Raw genomic sequence first — 25,311 nt, forward strand, 5'->3', positions numbered from 1 at the left:
CCCCTATAGGCCCCCACTGTTTTTCATTCAAACTATTCAGTGCACTAAACATAACATTTCTGTAGTCTGTAAAACTGGATGTTTTGATCATACATCAAATGTATGTAGCCAAAAGTAACATAAACTGACAAGACAGAAATCCGTAGGAAATTAGAAGTCATTATAATAAATGTTTAACATGATGATGTCAACACAAGTTGCTTGATTTCGGGGATGTATCATGTTCATAACTAACTAACTGAAATAAAATCGATGGGATTGCTGTTGTAGAGGAACTGTCGTTTTAGATATTCACCACAAGATGGCGCGTGGGAAGTTATTGACCAAGAAATGCACAGCGGGTTTATATTTCATTTCTGTTGACGTGACATCATGTTTTCAGTGTCTCTTCATGGAAAAGATATTTAACCATTTAGAAATATAAGTATGTTTTGAATTTCTTTTTGAGAGAAATATTATCAAATAGAATTCAACAAAAATACAAACAAATTATAGGACATTACATTTTAGTTGTCTACTGTCTGAAAAATTCCTACCAAATGTGGTTCATAAATGATATATGCTATAGCAATATGCTATAAAATATAACTATACTTATATATAAATTATATAATAATAATACAATTATATTTTGTCCCAGCAGTTTCCTTAAATAGCATCTCTACAAAGCCTAATTGTTAGTCAACAACTAGACAATCTTGAAAAGTAGAAATCTGTAATAAATAAATAAATGATGATGATGAAAAAGGTTTCCCTCTCTTAAAATCAAGGTTCAACAAACTTTTGTAATTGTTTTAATATTAGCGTTATGAATTTAAGTGGATAATACATTAAGGCACATAAGTTTCAAATGTATTCAAGCTAGGGTCAAACTCTAATTGTTAGCATTAAAGCTGTAAAACGGAAATCCAATTAAAAAAAAAACAACAACAACAACAACTGATTAACACTGGTGAAGCAAGACCACATACTGAAAAAAAAACCTTTCACTTATATATATATATATATATGTATATATATATATATATAGAGAGAGAGAGAGAGAGAGAGAGAGAGAGAGATTATAGATATAATATATATATATATATATATATATATATATATATATATATATGTACAGTTCATTTTCATGTTTATTTGTCTACTCTTACACACTTTAGTTTAGTTGTGTCTTTGTGATAATTATAAATAGATGTTTTAAAGATCTTTGGACCAACTGATCTGTTCAGCCCAATTGATGAAGACAGATTGAATCCACATAACCTGATCACACCATGAGCTTGTAAGTGCAGGGCAGAGATTAAAAGAAGCATTGCCTGGACCACAATTCTGCCGACCAGTCAAATATGCTAATCTATAATCTGCCCTTTAAAGGCACCCGAGAGGAGTATGCTCAATTTCCCAGATCAAACAAACCGTTCGTCATGAATGGCACGGAGGGACCAGACTTTTACGTTCCCATGTCCAACTTGACTGGCGTGGTGCGCAGCCCTTATGAGTACCCACAATTCTACCCGGCCTCACTGTTGGCATTCTACTGTGTCGCCGCATACATGCTCTTCCTCATCGTGACCATTGTACGTGACCACTGAAAACAAAAAGCTGCGGACACCCCTGAACTACATCCTTCTGAACTTAGCCGTGGCTGACCTCTTTATGGTGTTTGGTGGATTCACGACCACCTTCTACACCTCCTTACACAGATATTTTGTCCTAGGATGTGCTGGCTGCAACTTGGAGGGTCTCTTCGCTACTCTCGGCAGGGAGATTGTACTCTGGTCTCTGGTTGTCTTGGCTGTGGAGAGATGGGTGGTTGTCTGCAAGCCCTTCACCAAATTTCGATTCACCCAACTCCACGCCACTCTTGGTGTCGCCATTTCTTGGATAATGGCCTGTTCATGTGCCTTACCACCTCTCCTTGGATGGTCCCGCTACATCCCCGAGGGCCTGCAGTGTTCGTGTGGAGTGGACTACTACACACTAAATCTTGAGAATGAGAACGAGTCTTTTGTCATCTACATGTTCGTTGTGCACTTCTCAATTCCTCTCAGCATCATTTCTTTCTGCTATGGCCGTCTGCTTTGCACTGTCAAGGTTGCAGCTGCCCAGCAGCAAGAATCGGAGACTATTCAGAGGGCCGAGCGAGAAGTAACTCGAATGGTAATCCTCATGGTCATCGCTTTCCTGATATGTTGGCTCCCCTATGCCAGTGTCGCCTGGTATATCTTCACCCACCAGGGAAGTGTTAGCCCCATTTTTATGACCATCCCGGCATTTTTCGCCAAGAGCTTGGCACTCTGTAACCCACTCATTTACGTCTTCATGAATAAGCAGTTCCGTCACTCCATGATGTCAGTGCTGTGCTGTGGAAAAGATCCCTTCCAGGATGAGGAGGAAGGAAGTTCTACCCTGAAGTCCAAGACAGAGACCTCATCTGTCTCCAGCTCTGAATCTTCTGCCTGAGGGTCATGCTCTGGGCTATTTACAGAATATACAGTTCAGTTGTCTGCAACCTATGACAGTTACTTCCTTGTAACGAACAACATATGGGTTGTGGATGACTGTGTGTGGATTTTACACTTAATGTTAAAATGGTTTACTGTACTTTATGTACTGATATCTAGACTACAATATCAAACAGGTCATTGCAAAACTGCAAAATGTTTTTTTTTTTCTTACAATGATCAAGATAAACTCAATGACACTGACTGCCCAATGCAACTACAAACAAATGCATTGTCTGTTATGTGAGAAAGGAAAATTAAACATTTAAAGTGCAATCAATGTTTCCTTGACTTTTATTGGCATTTTGAGGTTTTTGCGCAATGCTCTTTGAAAACAAATGCATATGAAACTCTGTAAAAATGACCTTGAGGTAACTATGACAACCCAGAAACCTTTCACCCTCCCATTGATGTACAACAGAATACAAATTCAATCCTGCATAAACAGAAGAGACGGACACAAATGCTAGCCTAGATAGATAGATAGATAGATAGATAGATAGATAGACAGACAGACAGACAGACAGACAGACAGACAGACAGACAGTGCATGGCACATTGTTCTTTGTTCAGATCTGGATGTTGGGAAGTCAGCATACTTTTGCACGGCAGGAAAATAACAGTGTCTGTAGCTTACATCACTCCAATTCTGTTTTTTCGTTCTCCAAAATGTAGGTCTTCTATTCTTGGATGCAGCAGTGGGACTAAAATGAGGTCAAAATAACAGCCATTCACACCAGGTAGCACAACTAACGCTATGTCATACCAGGAATGAATCAACTACTTTTGTCTTGTGCCAGATATTAAAGAACTTTTGGTCACATATTGTTCTTCTGCAAAGCCACCTTTTCACTTGTTGAGTGTAAATCACGAGTTCTATCTTTTCAATATTTTGCTGTAGACCAAATCCTACAAGAATTAACTTTTTTGTTGTGCAAATCTAAATGACCTGAAAGCTAAATAAAAATACATAAAGAGGTCTTTAAAATGCTTTTCTGGACCAGTAATGTTTATTCTCATTCTGTAAAGTTATGTTGTTGAAGTAAGGACATACTAATTCCCTCTGAACTCTACTAGGGCTGCAGTCTGCAGAGAATAAAGTACACCTGATGCATTTCTCTTTTTATGCATTCACATCATTCTCTTTAAGCCAGAGAGTAAGGCTCAGTCTCTTTTTCATCTGATAACCCGGATTTTTAAAACACTGTTGACTCCGTGGGTAGTGTATTGAATCTCTTTTCCTTCACCTTTTGAACTGCCAAGAAGATAAAGAAGTCTTTGTTCTCTCCTCCTCTTTATTTTCCAGACATGTTGGCAAAGTGTTAGAGAAGTGCAGTTATACAGTCTCTACCTCCCACACGCATCCATCTTGAATAAATTTCAGCAGTCCAAGCTATCCTCCACTTGACCCGCTAACAAGCCTATTTCCTTTTTGTGCAAAGCTTGAGAATTATAAGAAAGACCATCAAAATGTGTATATATACTGTTTTTATTTTTTGAACATTATCATCATAGTTTTTATTTCATTATCCCTTCATTCTTTTAAAATGATCACCTCTGAATGTACACATACTGCAAACTGTCAAAAATATACAAACGAATGCAGGCTTGTGCTATACTCTGGTCAAATGTCTAAAAAACAGTGGCACTGGGGAAGAGAGAGAAAGAAAAAGAGAGAAAGGACATTGAAAGTGTAAAGACATGCACAGTATATGTCTGAGCACCACATTGACTGAGCTGCTCGGTGCATGAGAGGGCTCTCTGTAACAGAATATTTCATAATCGGACAGTAGTCCAAAAGGCTGCCCTTTGTAAAACAAAACGAAAGAAAACCAAAAAAGAAAACACCAAGAATGGTACTGTTAGGCACATAATCGTTTTCTTTATACATAGTTGTCAATCTCTGTAAAACTGCTAGCAGATTTATAAAAAGGGTCATAAAAGAAACCAAAATGACGCTTTGATGGAAAGAAACAAAATCATTCTTCTGCTGTTGAGGGTTGTAAAGATGTTCAACCGTGAGAAAACACCGGATTTCAAATCAATAATTTAGTATCCAGGGTCTGCGCAGTCCTTGGATGAAGGCTCATGTGGACAGCGGGTTCTGGGAATGGGGGCAGAGCCATCAGATGCTGAGGTCTTTAGGGCTCTCTTTGTAGGCATTCCTCCTTGGCTCAGGTACACTGTTGTTAGCTCTACTGTAATTGGATCTGAGCGTGCTATAATAATCACTCAGCTGGGATTCGACCTCCTCTTCCTCCTCATCGCGGTACCCTCTGATGGGAGAAAGGTCTCGACCTAGACTCCTGGTCCGGTACGAGTTTGAAACCGGAGACTCGACTCTACGGTATCCGTCCTGTCTGCCCCCACTTCTCACAGGGGAGCGGCCCCTCAACAACGAGTTGTAGTTCTGGAAGGCTGAATCCGAGTCGGGTGTCCGAACGCGGGGAAAGGTGCCATCTCGAGAAGCCCCGCGGAGAAGTGTCGAGTCGCGATAGGCTCGCTCCATAGGGTAAAGGTCGTCAAGGTAGCTGGGCGGCTCTCTGGGTAGGGTGTCTTCCAGATCGAGCCGGTCCAGGGACGCTGCCAAATGTGGAATGCTCTCGGATCGGGATGGAGGCTTTGGAGCAGGAGGCTCTTTTAAGGTCATATCCAGCCCCCTGTCGAAGCCACCGTTGTAGGGTTTATCTGAGGAAGCCGCAGGACGTCTCGAGGGAGACTGGTATCTGGATCTTTGAGGGGAACGGGAGGGGGATCTACGTCGATAACCGGATCGGTGGGGTGAGTGCTGAGGTGAGCTGCGTCTGTGAGGAGAAGAGTGGCGATGGTGGCGTCTATCCGGTGAGCGGCCGTGTCTCTGGTCGTATCGACTGTCCAAAGTGTTCTCTGCGCTCCGAGCTCTGCGCCTCTCTGGGGAGCGGTGCCTCCGGTGGTGACGGTGGTTCTGGTTGTGACTGTGATGGTGGTGGTGATGATGTGAGTCATCTTTGCTTGACCTCTTCTTGTCGCCCTTCCTCTTGTGAGGCTTTGAGGTTCCACTGTCCTTGCTGTGCCCTTTGTTCCTGCTCTTCTTTTCAGGGGAGCGGTGTCTGTGGTTGTTGTGGTGGTGGTTTGACCGGTGGCCGTGCTCCTGTTGGCCCGACTCCCGCGCCCTCCTGTCGTCATTTCGTGATGATTTGTGAAGGTCTGGTGGATAGCTGGACTCCGATGGTGGGTGGGGCCGACTTTCGAGAGGAGCTGTGTTCACTTCCGAAACAGTTTGTGCACCGGCGCTGAGGCCGTTGCCGTCGTTGATGCCGTCTGTAAGATACGAGTAATTATGGGTGAACTCAGTTGTCACATACTGGCTGAACAAGTATCATGTTTGTGATGAATTGTGAATGTGTCTTGTCTTTATTATTACTATATTTTCGAAGCTCTTCTTGGTTAAGCTGTTACCATGACTAGACTACCTTGCCCCCATTAAGCACGTTTACATGTACTTTAAAAGTCTGATATCAGTCAGACTAGAACAACAGTCAAGGCTGGAATCCACTACATCACTTTTGCCCAGATTTTTGCAGTCTGGAGGAGTCAACGCTTGTTGAGGAACGCCAAACCCAGTCTGCGGATTTTGGTCAGTCTGCAGAAATCAAACGTCATTCAATGTTTTGAGTCAATTTAAAAAAATATTGTTTTCCTTTGTCGTACATCTCTTGAAACATGCAGCAACAAGCTGCATGTTTTTGCGTGGGTTTGTTCTGTTCCAAATGACGTGTAAGTCTGGTAGAATGAACAGTCATTCAGTGTATGATGGACAGGTTTTTTTGAAACCATTTTCAGCAAGTCCGCAAGTGTATGTGGCCTAACATTTCAAAACTCTATTCTGATTTTTTTGTAGTGTAGTGTATTCCAGCTTTTAGTTATTTTATGTCCAACTGAAATAGAAGTAGTCCACTTTAGTGAAGTCTAGTGACTATTGCCCATTACTTATATGTTAATCAAACTACAACTGGCCTTAGCACTGTGCTTCGAAAGGCAGAGGTGATGTGTGACCTCTTTTTCAAAATATTTGCCATGAATACTTGGACAGAGAAATGATAACTGAGCAAAAATCTGGTTGCATGTTAACGTACTGATTCTGACTACACTGAATGTGTTCAATCAACAATTAAGAATAGTTTTAGTGCTGATGCAAATGATGAACTCATGCATTTGATGCTTTTAAAATGCTGTTCAAAAGTTCAAAATATCCAAACATAATGGACTGGTTTGTGATAGACATGTCTATGTGATTAGAAAAATGGATGTAACAAACCTGAAGCAGACAAACCTTTCTGTTCCCACGACTCTTTTCTGAAGTTCAAAACTAACATTCTACATGTAGAAGCACTTTTGAGCTACATTTTTTTTTTGAGAGAGAGAAACCTAGCATGCTGAAGATAGACAGGGATCCAAAGAAGATTTACCTGTACCAATTAATGGCTTTGGTGGGTGGCAAACGTCGACAAAAAAAAAACAAAAACAAAAAAACGCATGACAACAAAATAAAACAACACCCACTAATAAGAAAAAAATTGCATTCACTGATGAGGTTTTCATCTTGTCTGTGGGGATGTCAGCAAACTTTAAATGCAAGAATGAACCCACTCATTCAGGTCACAATGTCAGGAATGGCCACAGCACTGGCAATGCATTCTGTGTAAATGAACTTGCAAGGGACAGTACAGTTGAGTGGAAGCCACAGCACAGAAAACTGCCAGATATGTGATGAGACGGAACACGGGATCTACAAACCGTGGTCTGATTTTGGTAGAAAGCAGGCTCTCCTGTCTTTTCAGATCTCATACAAGCAGCGACTTGGGGAGCAACCATCGCTAGGGGTGGAAGGAAGAGCCCAGAACAACAGAAAAGAATAAATTAAAAAAAGAAGAGAGAAAAGCAGAGTATTTAGATCCCTTAAACAACAGTCGTGAGAGAGTTATGCTCTTTTGCAATGGAAACAGTGTTTATTTGATCAATTAGTCAAAGATAGAGATTGTCCATAAAACGCCCCCACCCTTGAGTGAAAAAAATCAACAGTAACAGAGAGAGCCGGAACCAAACGCGCACACACACACACACACACACACACCCTCACTCAACAGCAAACCAACCCAAAGACAGTGAGATGTGGATGCCATAACAAACATATGTGCACAAACACACACACCATATGAAGCAGTTTACATTGCAAACAGAAATAAAACAAAAGTGGTGAGACGTGGAAGAGGAAAATGAGAAAAACAAGTACAAAATGGTATAAAAATATACAACCTCACAGAGATATCATGTTGGTGCAGGAAAGGACACATTATATCACATTCTGAACTTGACAAAATACATGAATGAGCATCTTTAAATGGTCAAGACCGAAAAAAACAAAAGCATAAAAAATAACTGTGGCAAACTATTATATGAATTTTCCATAAATATTATGGAAATTGACAAGGAAAAAAGACATTTAGATATTCACTGACATCATGCGGCACTGACATTATGCTCAATAAGTGAGTTGCTTTCTGCCTGTAAATTAAAGGATGTAACGTCCGATAACAATCCGTTAGAAACAACAACAAAACAAAAAAACGATAATGGAATGTGGAGTTCAAGAACCATCTGCAAAGTTCGCAAAGAAGCAGTTGACATGTACAACGTGCAAAAAGATCTGTGAATATGTGGAATACAGTATTGTGAGTTTTTACCGAAACGGACTAATGATACCAGAATGCGTTGTAGTCATGAAATCTCCTTAAAGACCCTTCTCAGTAGCTTACATTCACCTTCAATAAATATCATAAATATGTTACAACTCACTGACATGGTCATGCCGGCCCAACGGGGAGCATGATGGAGTTTATCATATTTTTTCCTCTGAAAAACAATAAACGTATATCCAGTTTTAGAAACGTTAATATTTCTGCTTCCTCACTTTGCGTTTTTTTGTTTGTTTGTTTGTTTGTTTTTAATTCTTGTGAAGTATTACGAAAAGCATGTGCCACAACCACCACCCAAAAGCCACATATCCCAGAGTCCCCTAGGCTAGCCCAGTGCGCAGAGGCAAGGGGGGGCAACAGCAGCGAGTGGAAGGCCCATCACCCAGGAGGAGGTCAGAGGAGAGGGCCAATGTGCAGAAAAGAAGAGGTGGTGGTGTTGCCGAACCCCGTGGGGGAACTCCTCAAGGGGTGAAGACAGGGGAGAAGGGGATGTTCTCGTAGATTGACCCACCATATTCTGGCACAGAGCCGTCCCCCCTCCTCAGGACCAGGTGGACTTTTCGGCCACCATTTTTGATCAGTTCAATGGCGCGGGCGTGCTTCATGCCCTTGGTGCTCTCCCCATTGATCTCCAGGATCTCATCTCCAACCTAGAGAGATAAAGAGAGAGAGAGGACGTGGAGAGCATAAAAATAAGGCATGGAACCTATATTTAGCGGTGAGATCCAGTAAACACCGGCATGCATAGACAAAGCTAAAGATGAAGAGGAAGGTAGAATTTCCTTTGTGCTATTTTCCTCTCTGCCTGTGGTTAGCTGTCAGAGCTTATCGTCAAGGGAATACCGCTTCCACAAAAATGGGTCTTCAGCTGACAACTTGCTGCGCTTCACAGAGTCCCTGCGCTACTATCCTCTCATCTAACTTGCAGAGCTTAGCATGGCGGCTCTGCATTTGCTAACAGACAGCTAATTTCTCTAATCTTATTTACTTTAAAAACCCACAGTTTAAGAACACTTCCAAGATGACTATGGCTATAGAAATGAAATGTGATGCTCTAATTATTAAAAACATAATATAATATTAAAATATATTTTAATTTAATTAATATTATACAAAAACAATTCATTTTCATCTATTAAAATTCATTGAACACTTAAAGCATTCATAATATAATAAATATAATATAATATAATATGATATAATATAATATATAATATAATATAATATAATATAATATAATATAATATAATATAATATAATATAATATAATATAATAATGTATTATTATTTTAAAATAATGTTGCATCTATTAAAATTCTTCTGTAATTTAAAATAATATTAATCTATATAATATAATATATTAAAAAAGAATAAGTATAATAATTATAGTTAACTAATAATTAAATTAACAACAGTTTAAGACCACTCATATAAATAATAGCTACCTATCATAACTAATCCTTAGGCTAATAAAATTATTATTATTTAAAGGTGATTTCCTCAATATTTAGATTTTTTTTTTTTTTTGCACCCTCAGATTCCAGATTTTCCTGATTGAATCTCGGCCAAATATTGTCCTATCCTCACAAACCATGCATCAATGGAAAGCTTATTTTCTTCAGCTTTCAGATGATGTGTAAATCTCAATTTCAAAAAATTGACCCTTATGACTGGTTTTGTGATGCAGGGTCACATATAATAGATAAGTCCAAATCACTCCGTTTCAGTTTCAAGTATGATTAAATCCGAATATGTGTGTCCTGATTCATGGCTGCACATACCCTCATCTTTCCATTTCGTACGGCTGCTCCGTCCTCTGCAAGTCTCAGCACATACAGGTCCATGTTGTATTCTCGACCCCCTCTAAGGCTGAAACCAAAGCCTTTATTGTCCCTCTCCAGATCAACAGAGTAGAACTCAGCATCCTAAAACACAAACAAATACAAGCCAAGGTCAGTGATAATTCTGTAATTGCATTTTTTTTTTTTACCTAGGCTCCCATTTCAGCAAAGGAAATGAAAGCCACCTGCAGGAAAGTCACATGTATTTGATAGCAGATGCATCAGAGGGATAGCTTAAATAATTGATCTGACTCTGATGATATTTTAGGTAGAGAGGGAAGGGCTGGATAGGGCCATTGGGAGGTAGCAAAAAACACAAAAAAAGTTCAAAATACCACCTTAGAATCAGGGAACCCCAAGAGTAAAATGAGTCATAATGTGCGTTTCACAAATTCGCTTTGGTGTTTCATACCTTTTGACGGTTCATCTAACTACTGACATGCCCTCTCTCAGAGGACTAAACATCTAAAGGAGATGGCAGTGTGAGGAACAGAGTGAGTGATGTACCTGATTTGAAGGTTGTGTTGGAGCTGGAGGAGGTGGAGCTTGTGGGGCTTTGAACTCAAAAGACTCCTGTTTTGGTTTGGTGTTGTTTCTGGGGGAAAAAGACAGTGACAAAACTTTTGTAAAATTATGAGCACTGACATACAGTATGTTTAAATATCTGATCGTTACTGCATAAAGAAGAAGTATTTTGTGCTCACAAAGGCTGCATTGGTTAAAACACTGTTACAAAAATATTGTGAAATATAATTGCAATTTAAAATAACTTTTCTATTGTAATATTTAAATATTCAATATTTAATATATACATTTTAAATGTCATTTATTCCTGTGATGCAAAGCTGAATATTCCGCATCATTACTGCAATCTGCAGTGTCACGTGATCCTTTAGAAATCATTCTAATATGCTGATTTGCAGCTCAAATAACATTTCTCATCATCAAGGTTGAAAACAGTTCTGCTGCTTTATATTATATATATATATATATATATATATACATACATACATATTTTTTTTTACGCTGATAATTTTTTTTTCAGGATTCTATGATGAATAGAAAGTTAAAAAAATAATAGCCTTTTTTTAGTATTTTAATTTTGCAAGATTATAAATCTTTACTTTTTCTTTTGATCAATTTACTACATTCTTGCCGAGCAAAAATATTGATTTCTTTCAAAAATGAGCATTTCGTAACAAGTAAAAATGGCTTGTAAAAGTGAAGTTAGTTATCAGAAAAGCTCTAGCAGGGTTGCTACACGATTTTTAAGCTCAAATTTGAGACTTTTTAAGACCTGCACAAATAAAATGAATACCATATGAGCAGGAATAGGGCAATGTATATGGTAAACTATTAAACTGTAAAATGACTGTAAAAAACATGATTTACAGTTCAGATACAAGTTTTCACAAAACCAAAAAGTTTTATAAAATGATACACTTCACATTTCAGCCTTTAAACCAGAAAATGGATGAGTCAAAAGTATTAATTATATTATTAGTTTAAACAATTATTATCAATAAATTATTATATGAATTAAATAACATACAAACACATTTTCCTGTTTCAGTTTTTTATAATGAATTACCTTCTTATCAATTTACAGCTTTGCGTGTCTGAAGGGTAAAAACATTGGTCGGTTATCGCATCGGTCTGAACAAAAAATGACCCAATGTCCCTGCATTCTAGCACCACATTTCTATTACCCTATTTTTTGTGACAGCGCCATCTAACCAATTCTATTCCAACAGAGGAGACCCGATTCAAACATCAAACAAACAGATGCAAAGACTACATCCATGGGAACTATTAATTTTTTATCTTTCCATCTTATTTTTAATGTAAGAGCTGGCATGAACTTGAGTGTTCAAATCGAGGGGATGTCAGCAATTTCCATTTAGCCTATTTAGCTGTGCATTGTGCTAGTTAGCCAGTTATCATCAAGTTTATTCATTTTTGAGTCTGACTTCAATATACAAAATATATTTTGGAGCCACTTTACATTTTTAATGAAATAGTCAGATTCATTAATAAATAATGAGCAACCATTAAAAATATGACATGAATTAAATAGCTTCCAGGCAGCTCAGTATGGCTGTATGGGTGTTGTTGAGTTCGGTGTGTGGTGCGTACCTTGGCTCAGGTGCAGTTTGCTGTTGAGGTGTGTGTGTGGTAGTTATGGTTGCTATCTTCTCAGCGTTGGTCAGCAGTGATGCATTGGAGGACTCTGCAGAAGGAACATCACAAATGTTAAGGAAGACAGAGAAGCCTCCACATTATTACCCATAATGCATCTGCAGTGCGTAAGTGTACCCTGTGGACCAAGTATCAGAGGCCCATTTTCCATACATCGAAACATTAGCACTAGTGCACAGTGTAAGCGCACTCCAGCTGGGCAGCAGGAACAGCGGCACATTTATCATTCTGGCTGTAGCTATCGTCTCACAGATTACATTATAGCCTAATGCCTGAAAGCCATGCAATGCCGAACATCCAATTCCCCTCTTCTGTCTGTAATCACATATCACAATCTACCCTCACATTAGCAATTACAACAGCTTGTGCTGAAGGGACAATTCATCCAGAAATTAATATTCTCACACTTGTGTGTTGGAACATAATAAAGATATTTTAAAGAATGTTCATGCTGCACAGTAAATAATTAAGAGTTTGCGAGTTTGAATTCAATTTGAGACCTAAAGAAGAAGATCAGATTTACTGTGAATAATGATTTAATTTTTGAACAAGTTTAGAATAAATCTTTTTTTTTTTTTTTTTTTTTTGGTTTTTGAAAGAAGTCTCTTATGCTCACCAAGCCTGCATTCATTTGATCAAAAATACAGTAAAACGGTAATACTTTTGAAATATTATAGCAATTTTAAAAAACTGTTTTCTGTTTGAATATATTTTATAATATAACTTTCTTCCTGTGATGGCAAAGCTGAATTTTCAGGAGCCTTTACTTCAGTCTTCAGTGTCAGATGATCCTTTTTGAAATATTTCTAACAAGCTGATTTGCTGCTCAGGTATTATCAATTATTTTGGTGCTCAATTATTAATAATGGTTATTATTTATTATTATTATCTATGTTAAAAAAAAAAAACAGTTTTTGCTGCTTAGTATTTTTGCCCATGATATATATTTTTCTTTTTCAGAATTCTTTATTGAATTTAAAAATAAATCTTTTATAACATTATAAATATCTTTACCGTCACTTTTGATCAATTTGTGGATTTTTGCTGAATGAAAGGATTAATTTATTTTCTTTTTTCAAATCCCCAAACATTTGAATTGTAGTGCATCACGGTTTCCACAAAAATATTAAGCAGCAAAAACCATTGTAAACAGTTTACAACACTTATAATAAGAAATGCTTCTTGAGCAACAAACCAGCATATTAGAATGATTTCTGAGCAGCCTGAACATCTATTAAAACATCTCCTTTTGTCCATTTTTGTGTGATCTTTTAGTTTAATTGATCTCGGATCATTCGCTTTGACTGCATCAGCCTAACTCTTAAGTCAGCTGTCACCAATGAAATGCGGGCTGCTGTTGCTTGCGCTCAAAGCTGCTTTAATTCCGCCCCACTGCGCAGTCACTGTGGGAGAGAGGGGGAACTTTGATGAGTGCACAGCCCGTGAATCCCACCGTCTTAAAATAGCCCTTCCCCATCACACTGTTGGGAACAGACTTGACGTTCTCTCTCTTTCCTCATCTCATGGATTTATTGTATTTTTTCCTCTTTTCTCCACTCAGAAAGCACAAGAAATGCATAAATTATAAATTAAGCATAAATTAAGCAAAGAAAGCAGAAAAAAGGCTACAGTTTAGTAACTGCAGTAAAGTAACATCCCCCTCCCAAAAAAAACCCTGACAATGAACCATCTTTGCCTTCCTGTAAACACAACCAGACGTGCACACCCACAGTCTGTCAATTTTGGAAATTCCCATAGTATGCAAGCACTCTCCTCCGCTTTGATTAAAGAGTATGAAGAACTCTCAGACAGACCCCAGTGTATTTGGCATCACGCATTAAAGCCGAGACTTCACTGGAAACAGCTTTCTCATTATTGCATGCCTTCCCTCTGAGGAAAAGTAGTGTATAGACACACTGGCACATGCAAGAACATATGTACCATGAGCTGTTATACCATAGGCCAACACTTATGTTTCAGTGTCAATTCTGGCTCACTTTGTAGGCGAGATGAGACTTGATCAAAAAAAAATAAAATGCTTAGTACAACTAATTGATATAGGTTTATTTTTAGTGTGAAAAGGAACCTGGGTTCAAAATCCAAACTGAATTTAATACATTGAACTTGACAGCCAGTTATCATCATGCATTTTTGTTTTATGGAAAAAGCTAACTCTGACATTTTGGTCCAAACGAAAAAAAGAAATAAGAGTATGAAGCAAAATAATATGGGTAGATGGTGACAGCTGCAAATGATTTGTAGATTTAAAGTGCAACTTGATACACCCGTGCAAAGTGTTTTCTAAAACTTTTATTTAAAAAACAATTGCCACTAAAATCTCCAGGAAAAAAAACCTTTAAATGTATATGACGCTTCTGCATGACTGTGTCTGTTCGCAGATCAACCTTGTTGGTGTGCCATCTGTCAATATTACAACAGCACAATATGAAGGCGTTTTGCCTTCAAGGTTAAGAGTGTGTTGAATATTTATTGTGTTGATCCCCTCACAGGTTACTGTTCATTATTCTTCTTCTAATACTGCTGAATGTATCGTCTACATTATTACTGTGAGGCTCGCGAGAGCAGTATGCTGAGAAGCCATGCTATTACACATATTGCACACACCCACATTCACAAATATGCTCTCAAATCAGCGAGCAAATGCAAAGAGAATGAGAGAGAGGAACTGACCGTCTCCTGGAATGATCCGCAGCGTCACCGTGTTTCCAGCCTCTTTGATCAGGTTGACGATATCCGAGTGGGACTTATTGGTGATGGAGCAGCCGTTTACAGCCAGGATCCGGTCTCCGACTTTTAGTTTCCCACAGCGGTCAGCTGGGCTTCCCTCAATGATGCGACCTATTTTATGAGGCATTGCCACACATGCGTTTCCAGCTTTTGGCCAACAGTGATTGAGCATGTATGAGTTTTAATTAAGATGGTTATTTTGTTTTTGGTGGGGATGGAGAAAGGGAAACAGAAAGAGAGAAAAAGGAAAGAGAGAATGTGTAGGGGTTAATATACCAAGCCACCAAGCCAAAGTGCCAACATTTCTCATAGAATGCCCACAGAATGCACCCTGCAAGCAAAACACATCTTGTGACAGACAAAAGCATGTTACTGAATGGACAGCAAAGGTATTGGGGGGGGGGGGCAATAGGAAGAACGGACATGGGGAATCTGCTGAATTTGGCACTATTAAAAGGCATTTGGATGCTACAGTAGATCACCCTGAACATCATTTCTGTAGCACCCTTCAGATCCTGTGAATAATCACCACCACCACTTTTGAATTATGCATTACGTGAAAAAAGGTGTAACCTCTTGAAATTCCCTCAGAGCATCGCACTGTGATAAATTATGAAAAATGACTGGGAAGCATTGGGATTACTCAAGTTCGCACTTTGTGGTTCCCTTTAGCATGACAGGTGATGTTAGCCGTTTGGCTAATTTTTGCTGAATTCAATCACAAAATTATTGCAACAAAAACAGACTAAGGACCATTCGAACAGAACATTTTTTTGCATAAAAAAAATTCAAGGTCTAGATATGTGTTTTTTAAAAGTTGAGCAAAATGAAAGCTGTGGTTTTATAGCCAGGGGAAAAAAAGTAAATACAGCAGACTGGCCCCTAAAACACTTTTTTATTGTGATGAATCAAGGCTCAGCATCCTTTTTAAAAGTCTTTTTTTTAATATTTGACCTTTCAGTCAACCAATTTTTAGGTGTCACATCCTGCAAAATATATATGCTCGATCAATCTAAATGCGGTGATGGCATGTTAGCACAACTATAAAATATTAATTCAACCTATCATGCTTGTCACACCGCTATGAAGATGATTTGTTATTTGATTGTAATACTAATGATTGAACTGTTTATGCTCTGAGGTGACTCTGGCACAGGAACTCATGCATTTCATCACTGTAGTAAACTAGTGCCAAGCACTGCTTGCTCGCTGTTATTTATCTCAAACACGGATCTGTCATTCCTCTCTTCCGTCACAATGCTCTGAACAAAACTCCCACATGGAGTAATCACTGAGGCTGCTGGATCCAGTTTTCACTTATGTGAAGGCTGCCAACGGCACTATTGTGAGTTTAAAAAGTGGAAGCGTTCTGATGAACATAGCGAAGAAAGATCTGAGTCTGTAAACATGGGATGTCATACTCCATTTGCTTTTTTACTAACTTGATCTCTGTATCAATTACAGTTGGTTAAAAATACTAATGGCAAGTGCTGCTGGCAACTGCTAAGACTAACCGGCGAGATATGGCCAACCTAAATGCGGTTTCACTAACTCGACAGCCATCTTGTGTAATGGAGACTGCTCTGGTTTTGGGAAGTAGAACAGAAATAGAGCCCCACGCAGAGAGGGTGGATATCGAACGCTGCTTCAGGCAGACATTGCAAACACTTCCTTTCGCACTAAGAAAATCGCAAGACATGCAGATTGGCATAAGGAGAATATGAAGAACCCACACCCACCAAAAATTGAAAACCATATCCAAAGTGCCTCTCAGAGGCAAAAAACTCCCAGAAAAAAAATGTGAATCTCTCAGTCATTTTCTCTTTTTATAATATAAAAGATGTGAATAGGAAAATATGGGATTACTATGCTTTTTCCCATTTATGCATTTAACAGACAATTTTATCCAAAGTTATTTACAGTGCTTTCGGGTCATACATTTCATCAATTTAAATGTTTCTCAAGTGCCATGTTCCACCAACTGAGCTACTGAGATTTATTTTTTTTAAAAAATTGAAAGGCAGGGCCAGACAAATTTTGCAGACTCACAATTTTATGTGCTGATTTTGGAAGAACCCCCCCACGCCCGTAGAATGGACCCTTTTTACAGACTGTGATTCTGGGTTTCCACAATTATTAATATCATAAATCTAGAAGTTTTTTATATTTTAATTTTTAAAAATTTTAATATTCATTTACAACACTATATTTTGTGTTTTACTGGCCTGGTATTAAATAACAGAAAACTGGTTAACGTTGCTGCACTAGTGTTTCTCATAGAACGACTCCGAGAGTGACAGCAAATTTGACACTTTCTTTCTTCTGATAAGTATAAATGATCTCAATATTTTTTAATCCTTTCAAAATGTCATAGAAATGCTGTCATAGACTTTTCTTTTGCTGTTGGGGCAAAATTATATCTGTGGTAGTTTCTGTTCACCACTATATAAGTTTATCCAAATATGACGACTTCTGCTTCTGAGAACCTCGGAAAAATGTGAAAAGGGTCCATTCTATTTATTTAATATAAATGTAGACTAAAGAAAGAAAGAAATTTGTAACAATTAAATGCAATGCATGAATTAAATTGCATTAATTAATTATTTAATGAAAAAGCTATCCAAGCAATCTTACCGAAAGTGGTGCCCGCTTCAGGCCTCGACACTGACGACACAATGACAAATCCGAATCCCTCGTTCTCTCCACGTTGGATCTCCACATCGTAGGGCTGGATGGCACTGGGGACCACCGTGTTGTTGCTGCCGCCTCCACCTCCGCTGCCGATGCCACTGGTGGAGCCCGAGCCGGAGCTGACCGTGTTGAGGGAGTTCTGGCTGCCCTGCGGCGTGCGCTTCTCCTCGGTCAGAGACGGGGCCTGTGTGCTGCTGTGGTGAGAGGAGGCCGGGGACGGAGGCATCTCACCATCCACCTTTGCCACTGAGGAACAAGAGGGTTGGGGGAGGGTTAGGAATGTCACTCTGAGAGATTTATGTTCTGCAAGTCAAGGAGAAACCAGCTCCTTGTCAACAAGCTCGACAGGCAAAGGCTTGGACTCAATCACGTTTCTGATCAGGACATGTAATTACATTAACCAACTGGTCTCAGATCACTAAAAGTTAAGTAATCACCATTTCCCTGGAAGTTTAAAATATCTTGCCCTGCTCTCTTACAATGGTTACACTGGGACTTGTATTCAGGTGGAAGATCTTGGAGAAGTGAAAAAAGGTAACTTATAGACCTGACATATGGGACTTAGACGCTAGCACAGTTTAATTAGCCAGACTCAGCAGGCGTTACCTCATTATCATGTGCCATGAACTCTCATTTAAATAAAGTCTGTCTGATAGGAATTGATAATCAGACCGCAAAATCCTGCATCATTTACAATTCCACTAGTCATGCTGGTCATTACGTTCGGGTTGTGGAGTGCAATTTGTGCACATTTAAGCTGCAATTAACAATTACTCTGGATTTAACTCTACCTACTGATATGTGTGATATATGACACTGATAGGAAAGAGAACTGATGACCTTTCCCGGCCATAACAATTCCAGGATTCAAAATTAACATGCACAAAAGACAGCTTTTATTTGTACTTGTTTTTTTTTTTTTTTGAGGGTGCTCATTTTGTTCCCAAAGTTTAAAAGAGGTAAAAACTGACAAAAAATACAATTATATAAAATTTGCATTGCTTTATAAAAGTTTGGAATCTGTAAGATTTTTTTTTTTTTAAAGAAATTAATACATGGCAAAATTATAATGTAATTATAAAGTAATGCATTACATTTTAAAATATATTAAAATAGAAAACAGTCATTTCAAATTGTAATAATACTTTATAAAATTACTGTTTTAGTGTATTTTTGATTAAATAAATGAAGCATTGGTGAACACAAGCGACTTCTTTTAAAACACTGATCCAAACTTTTAAACAGTAATGTATAAAACAAAATAAATAAATGAACTAATAGTTAGTCAGTAAGTGAATAACTTTCTAAGGAATGCATGGTTAGGTTAAATGCTGGAGAGTGCTCAGTTCAAATGCATGATCCAAATTAATGCTGTTTGTTTGTTTGTTTGTTTGTTTGTTTTTCTCCAGAACTTAATGTGATGCCACATACATTAAGCCATTGAAACAGAAATAGCAACAAAATTAAAGAGTGGCTTGACTTTTTGTGATTGACTCTGGCTTATCTCATCATCTCTGCAGGTGATACATTCACCTGTCTGCACCAATAATGCAAGAAAATTGCTAAAATAATTCTGTTATGACTAGAAATATGTATTTTATAGCCTGTAATTTTTCTCAACAAAAATCCTATTTTGGAGCCTGCTTACATCCATATCCAGTCTTGCGCCTCACGGTCAGGTTGACGTGACCCTGTTTTGCGGCTTGTTGCATGAGTTGAACGACTAGCTGATGGGATTTTCCCACAACAGCCGTTCCATCCACACAAATTAGCTCATCTCCTGATCGCAGACGCCCATCTTCATCGGCAGCTCCATATTTCACAATGTGGCCAATATAAATCTGTACAGCCAGGAGAGACATACCCAGAAAGACAGTTAACAAGAAAAAATCTTCACAACTCACAAATCTGTCTTGGCCAAAGAGAACATCACTCCTCGAGGTCAAACTCTGGGTGTCAGTGTCGTGTCAAGGGGATTAATTTTACTGGAACACTGACATTTCTGCTTATTTAATGACTAATTGTTGTGAAATGTTCTCCAAACAGTAAAACCTCTATGGAATTTTTTTACACCCCTATACCAGTCGAAAAGAGCAGTATTGCAGTTATCTCTGTATTTCATTCTTCAAGGACTACAGTCTGAGAAACCATCTCATCAGTTCAAAGATGTAACATGGCCTCATTAAAGGGAAGAACTGGTGGTCTGAGATATACTTTCTGACTGATCGAGGCTGCACTGCACAGATCAAAGATTTTTTCAACCTACACACACAGGGCAGATGCTTTCACTGGGCACAAGTTTTGCCAAAAGCTGAGTGTTTGTAATGCACTGGGTATCATGCACAAGCTGTGAAGACTGAATCAGAGAACTCAGCCAAGCTTGGACTATAACATTTGGAAAATCTTCAAAAGGTCTATATTTGTTGGGCGCCTTTGGAACTGTCAAACAGCACAAGTGTATTTTTGTCTGGCATTATAACTAATTAATAGAAATGAATTAATAATTAATTTTGTTACATTTTTTATCAAATATTTACTTGACAAACATAGCAATGTGTTAACCAGTGTTGGTATCCTTAACTCAAACAAATACTAATAAAGTTTGTTTCTTTAATCGAATAAAAGCTCACATATAAAAAATATAAATATTAGATGAAAAACTTAAATTTAAAACTATTACCTTGACAAATAAAATAAGTTTAAGAACTAAAATGACTCAAAAAAAATCAAAGCTAAAATAGAAATATTAAACAATATATATAAAATAGAAAAGAAAATAATGTTCAAAATAATAAATTCTATATTTATTAAAAAATAAGTAATACTAAAATAACATTGCTGTTCACATTAAACGGGCGAATCCATACAATACAATGAACAGTACTAAATAATTTTTTGTTTAAGATGTTAAGACAAATAAAAAATTATATATTTTAGGTCCTGTAACTGGTCACAATTTCCTAACCTTTTTTACAACTTCAAAACTATTTACCTTCATTTCATTTTAAATGGTCTTATGGTGAGACAAATGTATTATTTCAAATGTATATATTCTGTGTAGACCGTATGACAGCTGCATGCATAATAATTACAAAACAATTTGCAAAATGTAAATAAAATAGTTTTATGTCTAAATTCCAACTAGCCCTAAACCACAAGACTGATTAAACAAATAAATAACTATAATAAATATAGAAAAATGAACAAACTGACTAGTACAATACTTTCAGAACTGCACAAATGAGGCCTGCACTCACCGGCTCGCCAGGTTCATTGCCTCCAAGGATCCTGAATCCAAAGCCGGTATCTTTTCTCCACAGGAAAATATCCTGCTCCTGGTAATCAGGTACTGAAAAGGAGGAAAAATAGCTTGAGACCATGATCAATTGACCTGCAGAATGACGCACAAGCTTTTATTTATAACCTAAAACTCCCACTTTCAAGAATGGCTGCTGTTTCAAGGTGGTAGAAAAGCGAACACTGTCACTTTAATGATTGCATCTCACATCTGGATTTTTTTTCTAATTGGTTCACACCAATGAAGGTGTGATATAATGACTTCTCTGCTCAAATGAATTCGCATAGCATAATCTGATTAACAGGTATTCCCTTCAGGGAAAATGATAAGCACTGACATGCATGCTTAAATCTAGATTACAGATCAAGTGAAGCGGAAGACAGAATCGGAGGTCTTTTGAAGCAGCTGTGCCCTTGAGCTTTACACCATAGCACTTCCACGTCAAATCAGTCAGGACGAGCAACAGCAGAGCTTCCCCCTCTTTTAGACTTGAAGCCCTGCAGACATCAGCAATCTGTCAGGTTTTACATTATTGACCCTGCAGCTTTCCAATGCATCACATGACATTCTGTCAGGGGACATTTATGCCTGTTAAGTAAGAGACAGCTGGAAACGGTTGCTCTGGCCGGAAATTTCTGACGCAGGTTTCCCGGAGATCTTTTTAAAGCAAGCTTACTTTTAAGAATGGGCTTCAGTTTGCGTAGGCTAATAACAAATGCTCTGCGTTTGTGGATCTACTGCAAAGCTATTGTAATGCAGCTGGACGTGTGGAGCAGATGGGAGATACAAGGACCTCCGTCTCCAGTCTAACCAGATGCACAGCAATTTACTGTAACAGAGACAGGAAGTAGAATGGCTCCAGAGCCATACAAAATGGCTGCTGCATGGGCAATTTTCCCATACTGTTCGATCTCCATTAAGCAGCAAGGACGGCTGTGGCAGACTCTGCAAATCATGCATTATGACAAAGACAGAACTTCAACTTAGATTCATTTGCGTTAAAGCCTCTTAATGCAGCTGCTCACTGCTCACACTTATTGGACTGAATGTTCTCAAGCTGGTACCTTTCAATCCGTTCAAGGACTGCAACAGTGAAGTCTGATTATAGAACTGACTATCGTGAGCTGGTTCTTTTAAGTGATTCAGAAACATACACCAGAACTAGTGGAAATCTCAAACAAATGACTCTATTGATTTGGTTCTTGTTTAGTGAATCAAAAACATATGACAATCAGTGTAGTCTAATTCCTGAAAAAATGACTTTAAAGAGACTGTTCTTTTCAGTGAATCATTAAAACGTTTGTAAACACGTTTTCATTGTGTTGTACATTATTGAAATTATATTATCTTTTGACTATTTTTATTTTTAATTTTTTTTATTAAATTATCTTTGGAACTTATTTTTTTCCCAAAAAGGAAAAGTACTTAAAATAAATGTTGATGGAACCATTTAAAGGAATGGAATATTTAAGAGGTGGAACCGTTAAAATCTTTGCGATCCCAAGTCCCAACATCTTCTTTCTTAAAGGACTTGCTAATGAGAGACACTAACAAAAGCAGAAACAATGACGACACTCCAAGTTAGCGAAATTTTCCAACCCAAACATTGGAGCACTCCATTCCACAGCCTCTTAACATCTTCTGAAGGATATTCCTGTTAATTAGCCCCTCTGCTCTGGCACACATGAAAGTAGTATTGGATTCACTGTCTTCCACCACTACCAATTATATGCACATTTGTCAAAAGATGTGTTCTAGAGCGCGCTGGAGCGTGTGAATGCACTGATGGCAGGGAGGAGTGTAATTGGTCAGAAGTGCCTAGCTGTTCACGGTGGATTCTCACTGGCGGTGAGTGAGTAGGCGAAAGCAAAGTGAAGGAAAGAAGGATTGGGAAAAGCTAATGAATAGCTTTGGAAGTACAGATGACGGGCTCATCTGAACACAGCTCTCTGATCACAACAGACATAGCAGATCCTAACTGACGGCTAATGGTTTACATTAGCTTTGGACAGCTATTTGAATACCGAAAGACTACAGCCATACTCAAAAGGACGTTTGATGTTAATGGACTGCTTGGCGGTGTCACCAAATTTGAAATACCCAAATGAACGTCTCCTTCTTAATATAGAGGAATAGGCAACCGTAAGTGGTTGAAAATGTTAATTTTGTTTATGTATAGATTCACTATTAAGGCAAGACCCCAAGTTGAATTTAATGTAATAAAACCCCAGCTAAAAATTTAACTTACCATACTTTCCAAGTTGATTGATTACATTAAGATTAGCATTTTTTTCCATTGCATTACAAGTTTTCTGCTTAAATATGCAAAGGATGCATTATCTGGATAAAGCCAGGTTCAAAATTCTTGTTTCATTTCGTTGACATATTAGAGCCATATGTTACTGTCATCAGGCAGGGAACAAACTCTACTTCAGAAAATTAGATACTGCAAAGTTTTGGTGTATGTAAGTGCAACTGAAGTGCAGAATAGTGAAAGCATGCATTGAAATTGAATTCTACAGATTTAAATAGATAACGAACAGATAAAACACAATAAAACAAACCCTTAAAAGTGTATTATGCATTTTTTCTTTCCATTATCCTTAAAAAAACATGGTCCAAATGGTCCAAAATGTCAAAGTTGCCTGTAGAGTCTTGCCTTAAAATCAGTGATTGGCAATCATCTTTTTACACCAATGTTAGATCATTTTTTTCTCCAACCAAAACATTTTTTAGACCACAACATGTTAATATTAAGCTAAAAGGCAAAGCAGAATAATCATACAAGGAATCCAGCCTGTTCCCAACCAACCAAACCTGGTATCCCATTACCAACCAAATATAAAGGAGAGACCCAGTGATCCGCTACCAATGCACCCGCCACCAGAATCCCATATTACTTACGCCTACTTTCATACATGCTCCTGGACTGGGCCCAGATTTTAAAGGGATCTGGTTTCTTCTGGAGAGTTCCGTCTACTGGAGGGTCTTGGGGCAGGCTTGGCAGGGGCTGGGAGGGGGGCGGTGGGGCGGCCGACTCGTTGAGCAGGGCCTGGGAGGCGTGGAGGGGGGAGTCAGTGTGGATGCTGCGCTGACTGGACACGCTGTGCTGGGAGCTGCCCTGACTGTCCTTGCGCTCCAACTGCTGCTGTGGTGGGGAAAAAAGAGAGGAAACGTGAATAGAAAAGAAAAAAAACACCACAACCTCCAAAGCTCCTTTAAGATGGACTGCAGGAATTGAATAAATGTGAAGCAGGCAAGGGAAAAAAAAACATTAATGAATGAGCTGAAGGACAGAATGACGCACAACTCTCCTTACCTCTCCGTCAGGAATTGTATTGACACATTCAATTGCTGTTTTAATATTCTGACTCAACTATCATTCAGCCTCACCCTCTCAACCAATACCCTCTAAGCAATTCAACTCATTATTTCAGCTTTAGTGATCACATTTTGTAAGCTTGTTTCATAAAATATGTATGGCTCATGCTAATATAAAAAAATACAATATATTAATACTAGCACTGACATCATAATATAATATACATATTTATATATATATAAAGTCTGAAAATCTGAAATTCAAAACCTACATTTTTAAACAAAGCAACATTAAAATGATTAAGAAATATTTCAGACTATTTCTATGTCACTAATCAAATAAGCAAAGTAGAGAAACTGATCATATGATTCCTTTATATAGATGGTCAGATGATGCTCATTCTCAAATAAAGCTGGAAAAAATAAGGTTTTGCTCAAACTTGCAACTTGAATGCTGCTGTCATTAAAAAAAAAAAAATTAACAACCAAAATTGTTCTGACAACTTAATTTGTAAAATGTACACTTCCATAAAAATCACTCTTTTTATATAATTATTATATAAAATGAATTTACATTTAAAATAATGTTTTAATATAAGTAATACGTCATAATTCAATTATAAAATGCCACTAGTTGGGTTGGGTTATGACATTTATAAGGTTCCCTCTTCTACAAAGTCTTCTGAAGTTCTTTTTAAACCCACGCACACACCTCTGCATCCTTTTGCATCTCAGCACAACCTACGTATCTGTGCATTACAGCAGACATCCAGGGAGGAAATAAAGAAGAAATCCAGCAATAAAAATGAAACCACAATTCAATAAGTATCTAATAAATCCATCCAAATAAAACAGAGGCCATTACAGCTGACTTAAGGTGAGTGGATGGTTTAGTGATGGTTTTGTTGTCTTTGGTACTCCTCCCAGGGGTGAACAGCCCCCTCCCAACCCTGACCACATGGTTTCAGCGTCCA

General features: G+C 38.1%; 1 protein-coding gene and 1 pseudogene across 12 annotated transcripts in view; one reads left to right on the top strand and one right to left on the bottom strand.

Moving 5' to 3' along the window:
* Positions 1-1,424: 1,424 nt before the first annotated feature.
* Positions 1,425-2,463, top strand: LOC109107863 (annotated as a pseudogene).
* A 1,512-nt stretch (positions 2,464-3,975) lies between these two features.
* Positions 3,976-25,311, bottom strand: part of LOC109108295 (membrane-associated guanylate kinase, WW and PDZ domain-containing protein 1-like) — a 127,405-nt gene continuing 106,069 nt past the window's right edge. For 7 of the 12 annotated variants that reach the window (XM_042734344.1, XM_042734342.1, XM_042734338.1 and 4 more), the window contains 10 exons: positions 23,921-24,164; positions 20,976-21,067; positions 19,367-19,559; positions 17,662-17,964; positions 14,971-15,174; positions 12,217-12,310; positions 10,588-10,675; positions 10,021-10,164; positions 8,751-8,889; positions 3,976-5,804 (listed from right to left, as the gene is read on the bottom strand). In XM_042734344.1, the coding sequence (XP_042590278.1) occupies positions 4,630-5,804; positions 8,751-8,889; positions 10,021-10,164; positions 10,588-10,675; positions 12,217-12,310; positions 14,971-15,174; positions 17,662-17,964; positions 19,367-19,559; positions 20,976-21,067; positions 23,921-24,164 (2,676 nt within the window). In that variant the 3' untranslated portion in view covers positions 3,976-4,629. Of the gene's footprint in view, positions 5,805-7,280; positions 7,361-7,470; positions 8,397-8,750; positions 8,890-10,020; positions 10,165-10,587; positions 10,676-12,216; positions 12,311-14,970; positions 15,175-17,661; positions 17,965-19,366; positions 19,560-20,975; positions 21,068-23,920; positions 24,165-25,311 lie in introns of those variants that run through there. The other 5 variants (XM_042734349.1, XM_042734339.1, XM_042734340.1 and 2 more) reach the window with 5 other exon arrangements.

The sequence above is a fragment of the Cyprinus carpio genome, chromosome B11 (genome assembly GCF_018340385.1).
Source record: "Cyprinus carpio isolate SPL01 chromosome B11, ASM1834038v1, whole genome shotgun sequence".
Lineage (NCBI taxonomy): Eukaryota > Metazoa > Chordata > Actinopteri > Cypriniformes > Cyprinidae > Cyprinus > Cyprinus carpio.